We start from the raw sequence: 12,397 nt of genomic DNA on the forward strand, positions 1-12,397 counted from the left end.
TGGTATTGTGAGATTCGTGACAGTAGTACTTGTCTTGAAGGCAAGACAGAGCCATAGAAAGCATTTCAGTCTTTGTCTGGAGTCCTGACAGAGAGCCTAGGAGAGGCTATTCGTGAAAGGGAAATTCAGTTGCCGAAGAACACCTCAGCATTTAGGATATACCAGTAATACAGGATGGCTCCAAGCAAAGGAGCAACCATGTCATGGAGTCCTGGAGTGGTTCTCCACCTAGAGGAAAAACTGTGTGTCCTGCAGAGGGGGATCTAAGAAGAGTGACCCAAAACCTTTGAAGGATCCCAGAAGATCATGAGTGGATCCAGACTTTAGACAGTGGGTTATTTATACACTTGGGAGTGTGGTTTTTTTTTTTTTTTGATTGAAACTGTGCCCTGGTTCTTCCCTCTTGAAATAGCAAAGCATTTATCTTAATTTTGATTTTTACAGGAGCTCACAGTTGAGATACTTTGAACTTTTAAAAGAAAATTTAGAGTTTTGATGTAAAAGCACTGGCTAGTTTAAAGGAGTTAAATTTGTAATATGCTTAAATTGTTAAGGACTGTTGGACTTTTAACATTACTTATGTTTTTAATGTGAGTTCATGTGAGCTGGGCAGTGGTGGTCCATGACTTTAATCCCAACACTTGGGAGGCAGAGACAGAGTTCCAAGGCAGCCTGGTCTACAATGTGAGTTCCAGGACAGCCAGGGCTACACAGAGAAACCCTGTCTCCATAAAACAAACAAACAAACAAATAAACAAAATGTGAGTTCATGTGGATGAAGGAGAAATAAATGTTGTGGCTTAATGATGCTGCATTTGTGTGTCAAGTTGACAAGGGGTCAATTGTGCTGCATAGTTTCATGTCAACTTGGCACAAGCTAAATTCATCTGGGAGGGGAGAACCTCAATTAAGTTAATGCCTTATAAGATCAGGTTGTAGGCAAGATAGTTTAGCATTTTCTTCATTAGTGATGGATGAGGGAGGGCCAAATCCATTGTAGGTGGTACCATCCCTGGGTTACTTCTCCTTGACTTTATAAGAATACAGACTGAGCAAGCCATGGGGACTAAGCCAGTAAGCAGCATTCCTCTAAGGCCTCTGCATTTAGGCTCCTACCCTGTTTGAATTCCTGTTTTGGCTTCCTTCAGCAATGGACTAAGATTTAGAAATGTAACCCAAATAAAGTCTTTCCTTCTCAACTTTCTTTTGGTCTTTGTGTTTCATTACAGCAATATGAACCCTAATAAGATAGGCTACTAAGAGACCACTATGTATAGGATGCTGAGATGTAGCTCATGAGAGGGAAATACAGCCTCTCAGAAGAATTCCACAGAGGTTCGAAGCCTCTGATGCTCACTCAGTATTCCCTCATTCCATCACTATCTGTGGAAACAGTCAAAAGACTATTCAAATACATTTATAAGAGGCATTACTGCCATTAATTTAAAGTTTCAAGATTTGTCATAAAGATTGTCTATAGTTAAAAGAAATTGGATCGTAAAACATAATTTGAAATTCATAAAACTGCCTCAATGGGACTTCTTTAAAAACTAGTTACTGCATTGAATCCTAATTACTGTTGCCTTCAAATAACATAAATCTTAAACAAATAGGAGGAATGTTTTCCTCTTAATGGAAGTGAATTCAATATGGAGTCCAAGGGAAAAACTGACATCTTTAGTAGTTTAATGAGATCTGTGAGCACATGACAGATCAATAAGTATCTCAAGTAACTCTTCTGGACCTAATATCTCATATACATGTGAAGACTGTGCATTGTTCAGAGATAAGGAGCTGGATCAGATTTGCTCACATCCGTTTGGGTTTCCTTTCTGTTTCTGTGATAAAGCACCCTGACAAAAAGCAACTTGGTGGATAATTCTACATTTCTACATCACAGCCCATCATTGCAGAGACATCATGGAGACAGGTGAGGGAAACATCCATTCACATTGTATATACAGTCAAGAGAAGAGAAAAATAAATGGGTGCAGGCCTGCATGTTTCATTGCTTGCTTGCTTTGTCTTCTCCTGTAGATACAGCTCAGAATCACTTGTCTAAGAAATAGTGTCATTCCAAGTGAGCTGGGTACTCCTCCATTAATCAAAAATAAAGATAGTGCACTAGAGATGTGCCCAGAGGATAAGGTTATATAAACAATTCTTCAGATAAAGCTCTCTTTAAATCTTTTTGCACAGTTGAATCTCAATATCCATCAAGTCAGAAGTTAAACTCTTAATTTCATCATTTAGCATAGTTTCCTCATTCAAGAAAGCCTCTTCTTCTAAGAACAAAGACATAGAGAAATAGATAAATCAGAGTCCTGCAGAAATTGACAGCTGGATTGCACTCAGTTGCAGTAATGGGGCTTGATTCCGAGCAAACACATTTTGAGCTAAGGTAAGATATGCTGTGGGATATTTTATGCTAGTGTAAATGGAAGCAGTGAAACAGAAGAAGATAATTGTTTCTTATTAAAGTGCTTAGAATGCTACTCAATACAGGAAACTGGAGCTCACCCAGGGAGTGTCCTGCAGGGCTTGCTGCCCACTTAGTCCTTCCTGTGAAGATTTTCACAGTTGTTTTGAATTAAGAATTAATTGAGCCCAAGAAAGCCATAAGAGCAGATTGAATGAGGGAAGCTTAAAGCGTTGAGGTTACTGATTCAGGAGAAATTCTCAAGGAGCTCTAGGGTGGCTGACTTTCTTCCTACTAATCTGCCCTCCCCTCCTCCCCTCATCCAAGATAGAAATGGTGCAGAATATGCCTTATATTTGTCTTTGCTACAAAGGTGACTATAACTTCCACAGACTACAGCTTTGACTACAGCTTTGCCAATAGGGTTCCAAATATTAGATTTAAAAAAATGGAAAATTATCTCATTGTAATCTCATTGTATTTTTAAAAGTTTATTTATGTTTTAAGTGTGTGTGTGTGTGTGTGTGTGTGTGTGTGTGTGTGTGTGTGTGTGTGTGTGTGTGTGTGTGTTTATGTGGGCATATATTTCTATGGGCAGGTGCCCTCAGAGTCCATAAAAGAGCATCAGGTTCCTAGAGCTGGAATTATAGGCAATTGTGGCTCTCTCATATGTATGTTGTGAATTGAACTCAGGCCCTCTGTAATAGCAGCACATGCTTATAAATGCTAGACTTTCCAGTTTCTCATCTCACTTCTTTAAGTTGACAAGGAATCAGTATATGTAGAGTAGATAAATTATAATTATGTAATAAAGTGCTGCAGTTATTAACAGTTCAATTTCCAATTATCAATGCATTATATCCTCAAATTGTGTTGTTTCTCTTATGCTCTCTGGAGTATGTGCTCTCTCATAATTATCTCTCTTTTCCCCATCTGATATAATCACCACTGTCTTCTGCAAGTTTATAGGCTCCACATTTTCACAGTCTATGTGTAAGAGGGATCTCATGCTACACGCTTTTCTGTGTCTGTTCTTTTAAATACTGGAGCATCCATGTTACAAATAGAAGGGTTTCCTTCTTCTTTTTTTTTTTTTCCCAAGTTTCACAGGTGAAGATTTTTGGTTGGTTTTTGTTTTTGTTTTGTTTTTTTGTTTGTTTGTTTTTATTAGGTATTTTCCTCATTTACATTTCCCAATGCCATCCCAAAAGTTCCCCATACCCACCCCCACACTCCTCTACCCATCCACTCCCCCTTTTTGGCCCTGGCATTCCCTCACTACATACACTAACTACATGTCTTTCATTCACACCTGAACATAAGGTTAGCTTCATATCTAGTGAAGATATGCAGGTAAGATGCAGGGATCTCTTTGAAATACACTTTGCCATTAGACAGAATATATATATATTTTTCCATACATTTATTTTTATATATGGAGTTAGATGGAATATATACACATATACATGCATACATGTATGCATGACAGCTAAATTATGTGCTAGTTCTATTTTAAGATTTTTCAATATATTTATTTTTCTGTTTGTTTGGTATGTGTGTGTGTGTCTAAGAGATAGAGAGAGAGAGTGAGAAAGAGTGAGAAAGTCTAAAAAGAACTAACAGAAAGGAAAGCAGAGCTTCCATATTCTGGAGCTGACAGATCATAATACATACTGAGTAGGAATTACAGATATTAATGCTTGGTTGCTTTAGTGTTCTTCAAATCCTGGGGAAAAGGCTTGGTCAACAAAATGCTTGCCCTGCAAGCATTAAATACTGAGCATGGCTTCCATGTGTTCATGAAAATGCAAGGTCTGGTGATCGGCAACTAAAATCCTTGTTTTGAGAATTTTGAGAGTCAAGGAATTAGAGGAGGGCTCTATGGACAACCAGTCTAACCAGTGATAGTCAGTGACCCCTGTGTTAACCAATAAGAGACCCTGTTCCAAAAACTTGGGTGAAGATAAACCAAGGAAAATACTATTTGTTGACCTTTAGCTTATGCAGGTGTACAAGTGGATATGAATACTGGCATATATGTGCTCTATCTATCTCTCTCTATATATTAACCATATGTACATGCTCTCACATGTGCACATGCACACATGCGCGTGCGCGCGCGCACACACACACACACACACACACAAAGACACCAAACCGTATTTAATTAGATAAGCTCTGAGATCGATATTGAATATACTGGTATTCTAATCTCATGGATAGTGAACACCTGCTTGAAAAATACTCTCCTGATAAAATTTAAAAGTCTAAATGATCCAGGAAGGTTTAGATTGGTTCTTCGATTTAAGCAGACTTCACTTAAACTGGTGATTTTGAGACAAACATATCATGAGGGTAACCATGTCATGGCCGTGCTCTCACATTCCAGTTACAAAACAGGTCTGTAAATGTGCTTGTCAAGATAGATCTCTTACTTCCTCTTTCCTTTTCCCCTTCCCACTTTTCTCTTCCTCCCCAATCCCACCCCCTATCAGCCCACTTTCCTTTCTCTTTCTTTTTACTTGTTTTTTGAAGCAGATTATCACTGTGTAGTCCAACTGGTATGAAAGGCTGACCATCCTTTCTCAGTGGGCAGAGGGCTGAAATTACAAGTCTACACCATTCTTCTGATCTCACACTAGCATTTTAATTTAAAATGGCCCATACACAAAACGATAACATCACAAAGAGACACACTCACTTTAATTAGTACCTGCATTCAGAATTTTATATTTGAACTGTGATGAAAATATGATTTTAAAAAAATGCAAGTCATTGAGACCTAGAAACAGAAATAACCAACAATTCGATTTATAAACATTTTGATGAGATTTTCCTTTCTGTGTTGTGCTTGCTATTCCTAATTCTAATCTCCCTCCTTTTTTTCTTTCAAGGAAGTTTACAGATTCACTATCAACTAAGCAAGGAAGAAAGCCATGTGTTCACCATCAACACAGAGAATCTGGCCAATAGAAGAGTGCACCAGGTGAAAATGAGCCGTGATGGTCCAGAACTTTCTATTCAGGTACTTCACTTCTCACCTTTCTGCACAGCCTACATGCCAAGACTTCTCCATCAAACATGTCTGAGCTCCACCAAACCACATACTGGAGCACAGAGTTGCCACAGACTGCAGTTCAGCCCTTAGCCACTGATATTGCCATCACGTGGGAAAGAACTAGAAATACAAATTTTTGAATCCCCCACCAGAGCTATTCCTTCAGAAACTATTAGAGAGGAGGAAACACTGGAGATTCTGGTTGTGGTCAAGTTTAATCAGCTCTTAACCTGACAGAGAAAAGGAAGAATGGATACAAGAGGTGTGGGGGAAATGGGCATAGGGTACAGATGATATAGAAGCCCTTGGGAAGGCACAGGTCTCTTCTACACATCACTACTTACTTCCTAGTGTGAACTTGGTCTTGAAGACAAGGAAAATCTTCCTGGGTAGAAAAGGCAGAGAAAGATTTGACAGGTTATGTGTGCACAGGCAGAATTTTCTGAGAAAACATTATGATAGGCTTCTGTGAAATTTAGTGACTACGTATAAAGAACCAACAAGACATATTTTTAAAAAAATATTTATTTATTTTTTTTTATGTATGTTAGTACACCATTTCTCTCTTCAGACACACCAGAAGAGGGCATCAGATCCCATTGCAGACACTTGGGAGCCACCATGTGTTTGCTGGGAATTGAACTTCAGGACCTCTGGTAGAGCAGTCAATCACAGAGCCATCTCTCCAACCCAACAACAAGACAGATCTTAATAAAATTCATCCAATGTCTAGATTAGTCCTCTTTGATCATAAGTGAGATTGTTAACCAGATTATCATTCACTGTTTTGCTTAGGTAAATTTAATCCATTTCTCTTGTATCCTCTAAATTTGTCACAGAAATCACCATCCTCTTTCCTTGCCATCAACAGATGTCATGCCACCCTTCTCAGAAGATGACTTTGCTCTATTTTTTTTGTGAACTTTGTATCCTTTAGAGGAGACATCAGCAATTTTCATTAGCCTATCTCCTCCTACCTGGACCTGAGAGCTTTTGCACGCAAACTCTTTCTGCCATGGCTGAGCTCAATAAGCCAGCCCTCTAAGACCCAACATTCTACATATGAGTTAGATATCATGGCCTTGTCACAAGCACATCTCCAACATCCTTATGCCTTCTTGCCTTTTAAACACCTTTCCAATTCCACCTGAAGCACAAATCAAGTAATTATTAAATATAGCAAATATACTAACCAAGATCTTTCTGGCTCAGGGTAAGAAACCCATCTCTCAATTGTTATTCACAGTGCTAGCTTTTTGTCATTTTATTTTCGGATTTCTTGGAAAAATAGATATATCCTGATTTTGTAAGTGGGTCTTCCATGTGAGTTACTTTATTCAATGCTGTGACAAAATACCTAAGAAAGAGCTTAAATGAGTTTTGGCACACAGTTTGAGAGAGCAGTCCATAATTGCCAGACATTTGGGCACCTTCTATTCCCAGTCAGGGAGGAGAAAGAGATGAATGCTGGGGCTCAGCTTACTTTCTACTTTTTATTTATTCTAGAATGCCAGCGTTTAGGATGGTGCTGGACAAATTTGAAGTGTGTCTTCCCATCTCAATTAATCCAATCTAGAAACTTCTGAACAGATATACCTCACAGCTTGTTTCTATGATGATTCAAAATTCCATGTAGTTGACAAACAATATTAACTACTCTACCTTTCTTCCCCTTAGTCCCACCATGTTAAACAAAAAATTGTACTAGTCAAGACATGAATAAAGTTACTTGTGCAGAAAACAAAGGTGGAGTGCTGTGTAAAATACTTCTGGGGAGGCATGAGCAAACTTCTCCCTACACATAGAGATCAAACAGCAAATCTAGATAATGGCACCACTAAGTCTGAATTAGTGAACCAATGAGTTTTATTGAAATTACTAATAGGGGTATGGATGAGGGGTTACAGGAGTGGAAATGACTCAAAGACAGTGATGTCATCAAAATCTATTTCAGCATGGGTGACAAGTCACTAAAGGTGGAAACCTGGCATATACTATACAACTTCAAGCAGAGTAGTAGGTAGGAAAGTGCTTGTTTCAGGCAATGCATTTTGGGAAGCTAAGGGCCCAGTCTTAGTGTATCTGGGCAGTTTCAAGGTCTTCCTGAAAGCTTTGGCTTATTTACTTACCAAGTTTAATAAGATTGCCTGTAGAATGTAATATTTCACTTTCCCAAGTGCTTACTCAACAGACCAAGGTTACCTGATACGTCCAGTCAAAGAATAAAGTCAGGCTCAGTCTGGAGGGGCTGCAGCACAACTGAAGCTGTGACAATTTTATTGAGAGCAACCAATCATTTTCTACCATTATAGGAAACAGAATACAGTGGTGATTGCCAAGATAAATATAGATGTAGTTGCCAGAAAAAAATTATGTTTGCCAGTTGTACAAAGTATAAAGGATTAATATCTAATGCCAACAGGCCTGTTTAGCTTCCAAGGGAACGTACAGAAAACCACAAAGCCATCTAAATACTTCAGTGCCTGAGGGAGTGTCATAGATTCTTAGGAAATGTAAGGCACACAGTGGCCCAGAACTCGCAAACTCTAACTGTCAAAACCTCTAATGCATATCTCTCATGGCAACTATGCCAGGGGCACTCCAGGGTTCCCTGCACCAAGGATTTTCTCCAACACCTGATGTTGCTACAATACAATGGGTGCATGGCAACCTTGATTGTTCTCAGACTTTAGGGCTTGACTTACATTTTGTTTGAATAGTACCCCTCTTCCCTGAGGTTTATTTCTATGCCATTAGATGATCACTGATATCGCTCTGTGGGTCTTCAGTTATCTCTCCTATCCAGTGGTTCGCTTAGGACCCTGTTAGGCTCCTGCTGTTTTGGATCTATAGCCATGTGATGGCTTACCTTATTCAATCTCATAGTTTTGAGTGTGTTCTGCATTTGCCAGTATAACAATGTCTATCTATATCTAGACCTCTCCTCACCTCCTTCGACCTATTCCCTTGACTTTTCCCAAACACTATTCATTATCCTTTGTCATTTTATTCTTTTTTTCTTAGTAACTCATGCTATCTGATAAGGAATATAACCCCATAGCCCTCCCCTAGAGTGTACATTGATGAAGACTGGAACTTGGCTTGAGTTTATTCTTCCAGTGCTCCCTCTTTACCAGTCTCCAGCAACAAGTCTTCAGTGTTTTGTGAACTAAGCAAATTGATTCTGCATGGTCACAGTTGCTATGGGATTGGTGTGACCTTGTGGAAAAGGCCAGGTGTTTTAGTTTTGTTTCTGATGCTGCCATAAATATCCTGAGGGGGGAAAAAAATCGAACTAAGTCAGGATGAGTTTATTTTAGCTCATAATTTCAGGTTACAGTTCACCATAAGAATGAAGTCAAGTGGCAGAAATGGATAGTCACATCAATGTTCAAGAGCTGCGAGGAATGAGTGTATCTACACTCACTCATTTTTTCATATGGACAGCTTGCTTTCTCTACTTTCATACAGTTTAGGACTCTCTGCCTAGGGAATGGTGCTACTGACAATGGGCTGGGCCTTTGCAAACCGATTACTTTAAGGTCATTCATTCCTTAAAGACATGCCTAATGGCCAGCACAGGGTAGGTAATCCCTCACGGTAGGCAAGCCCTCATTGTGGCAGGTTCATTATCAAACCAAGACAAATGGTATGACTTTAGGGTTTAAGCTTTGGATTATCCTTGTTGGAACCTCTTTTTTGAACTCCCTAAAATCACTGCATAGAAAGATATATTTAGAACTGAGTGATATAGGTCAAAAAATCAGCCAGAACGACTCTCCATTTCTTGAAACATGCCACATAGAGCCATGGAGAGAGTTTCAGGGGACAGCAGTGGGAATTTTTTGATTTGGCCTATGGAAGAACATGAGTGACTAGTAGTTATTCCAATAAGATGGAGGTTTTTAAATAATCATTGGATATATAACACAAATGATTCACGTAATGTTGGAGATTTACCACTTACCCATTACAATATTCCCGAAATGAGTAAGAGGAATAACTTTAACAAAAAAATGGAATATACTTGAGGAATGGTCCCTAGAGTTGTCAGGTTGACTTTTAAATAATAAACCTATATTCACACTCTTCCTCAAAAAATAGACTGGATCTGAGAAAAATGGAGAGCTATTAGTGGTACAGTCCAGGAAGGAGAAGGGGGGATGCAAACCAAAATCAGCAGTACCTGAAGCTAGGAGTGACTTCCAAAAGAGCACCCTATAAATCAAGGCCTGAAAAAACCAGCAGTGACTTCTGTTCTTCCTTCCAGTGCACGGTGACCAGCCAGCTCTGTCAGTGGCAGTCATATTTTCATCCTTTCCTAAAGTATTTATCAAACTATGTTTCATGACTAGGAAGTCCTACAGTCCACACGAGAGAGCAGGTCAGGGATATGGAGGGAAAGAAAGGGGTGGTGGCTGAACCAACAAGAGGGGAGAAAGAAGGGAGAATAGGCAGCCCAGCTGGGTCCCATTTAATGTGGCAGAGATGGTAACAGATGGGCTTCTCTGCTTACTTGTTTTCAGAGAAGAGTTCTGTGAAAATTCCCAGTGGGGAGATTAATACATGACAGTAGCCCTGTAAGGTTTCTAAGGGAATGGAAGCCCCATGAAAGACCTTATTTTACAAGGAGTAAAGAAAAGATATTTTATGTGAACTGTGGGACAACTGCTGAGACACTTCAAATCTCTCTTGAGAGTGAATTCCAGTGAGGAGCCTGCCCTGTGTGAGACTGTAAGCTTTTTACCCATGTGATTGCCTTAGGCTTTCTCAAAACCTGGCCTGTGGATTTGTTTTATTTTCCTACAGATGGACCAGCAACTCTTCAGCTATACTTTCTCACTAGAATCTGAGTTCCAGAGAGCAAGGTCGCTCGTCCTAGGCAAAGTCACAGGTTTGTTTTTGCATTCTATACTTCTCACTGGATGTTGTTAAACTCAATAAAATTGTCTCTTCTGTTTGTGTGTTCAGTGATTCACACAGGAAGACATTGCTTCTATCTGTTCTCTTGATACAGGTTTTGAAATGAGATATGCTAAGAAAGAAATGTGCTAATGGTGCAGGATGCCATCCATGTCTGTTTTGTTGACTGGTTAGTTCATTTCTTGTAATTATTAAGTTTGTAAATTGTTAGTAACCCAGGTAGAAGTGTGATCAAGTAATAAGGCAAGTTAACATATTTTAATTTAAATTATATAATTATTTTTCTTTTAGATAGTCAACTTTTTATTTGCGTTCCCTTAGCTTTAAACTAAAGGAATGAAGTAGGAAGCTGGACTGCAGAATGAGGATTCAAAACTCACGCTGGACGCATGGATTCTCCTCTTGTTTTCACATCAGCTTTGTGAATTTTCACTTGTTGTTTCAGAATATTTATTGCCTGTACAACACTAAACTTCTTTTGCTTTCCTGAATAATTGGCTATTGAATGATATTTGATCTTTATCAATGCCTTTTAGAGCTTGAATGTGATGTGGCTACAACTAATGTAGACAACAGGCCTTTGTTTTGGCCACAGTTTATGCCCTAGCTTTCCTCATTTTTTTTCCTTTTAATAATTTTCTCTTTATAAAGCCTTATATATGATGTTGAATAGAATACACAGTTGAGTTGTATGTTAAGTATTGTTCATGTGTACATGTGTGGTGTATGTACACATTCACACATATGACCATGGACATGTCTATGGTATGGTATGCTTTGGAGATCAACAACATCTGCTGTTGGTTGTTCTAACTTGTTTTAGGCAGGATCTCCTGTTCTGTGCATTGTACACGAGTGGCTTATGGCATACAGAATCTGTGTTTTACAGATTAGTAGTAAAGATCTTCTTCAGACTTTGAAATTATTTGTTATTTTGGACCTCTGTCTGCCCCTTATTTACTACTGATTCTTTTTTTTTTTAAGACTCTCAAATTCTCTGTGGTTCTGCTGGTCACAGTACAGTTTAGAGAACATTGCCAATTTTAAGTTGGAATAAATTTAACACAAGAAATCACTATCCTATAAAATTGTTGCAGTCCTTAACTCTGAGTCATAATATCATGTTTTGGAATGACTCTTCAGAAAATCTGAGGGTTTTTGTAGGTCATGCAGGGTGCTCTTGGTTTCTTACTATTTCGTGAGAGGAGTCTAGGATCTGTTCATACTCATGTACAGAATGTAGATTTGCAAGGCAGAGGAGATATTTTCTGAAAATATGCTGCAGATAATGAGTTGTGCTAACAGGGCAGGAGCTTAAATAAGACAAGAAATGATCCACTGTTTCTTCAGTCTTCTAGATTCATAAAGAGTATAGCATTTCTAGAACATAATCTGAAGATATAAGTTCAGACAATGTCATTTTTGTAACTGTCAGACAGATGAATCAATCAATACAAATGCTTATTTCTCAACTCAATTCCTGATGATGATAATAATTAACAATAATAGTAATAAGGTGCTATTTCTGATGCTGTATGTTCAGGTTCACTAATGAGGCCTGGGAAGGTTTTAATTCCTCTTCTCTGTATCTTAGATATCTCTGCTTTGTGCAAAAATGTGGTTTTTTTTTCCTTTGTGAGATAAAACTTTTTGACAAATTGTTTTTCTGTCTTTAAGTCACTGAATTATAAGTGTTTATATGAAGGAAGTTATTTTTCTCATCTTGACCCTCTGAAGATCCTTTTGCCAGGCAGCTTCAGGGTGTTCTATATCAGATGAAGAGAGAGGGAAAGAGAAAGGTAAAAGGGAGAAAGAAAGAGAGGGAGAAAGGGAAAGGGGAAAGGAGAAGTGTGTTTGCTCTCCATAAATGAAGATAGTTTTCTATGGTAAATCATAAGATGGTGCTAACTTTTATTTTTAATTGTTTACTGTCATTTTGCTTATCTCCAAATCTTTTGCTTGGTTACAGCAAATATTATATCAATGACATTAAAAGA

The 12,397-nt window shown here is 38.5% G+C and overlaps 1 protein-coding gene across 8 annotated transcripts in view; it reads left to right on the forward strand.

Moving 5' to 3' along the window:
- Window positions 1-12,397, forward strand: part of Cntnap5c (contactin associated protein-like 5C) — a 648,880-nt gene that overhangs the window by 584,804 nt on the left and 51,679 nt on the right. For 7 of the 8 annotated variants that reach the window (XM_006524742.4, XM_006524741.4, XM_030249937.1 and 4 more), the window contains 2 exons: window positions 5,314-5,444; window positions 10,287-10,371. In XM_006524742.4, coding sequence (XP_006524805.1) covers window positions 5,314-5,444; window positions 10,287-10,371 — 216 coding nt within the window. Of the gene's footprint in view, window positions 1-5,313; window positions 5,445-10,286; window positions 10,372-10,494; window positions 10,570-12,397 lie in introns of all 8 variants that reach the window. The other variant, XM_006524744.3, reaches the window with a different exon arrangement.

The sequence above is a fragment of the Mus musculus genome, chromosome 17, assembly GCF_000001635.26.
Source record: "Mus musculus strain C57BL/6J chromosome 17, GRCm38.p6 C57BL/6J".
Lineage (NCBI taxonomy): Eukaryota > Metazoa > Chordata > Mammalia > Rodentia > Muridae > Mus > Mus musculus.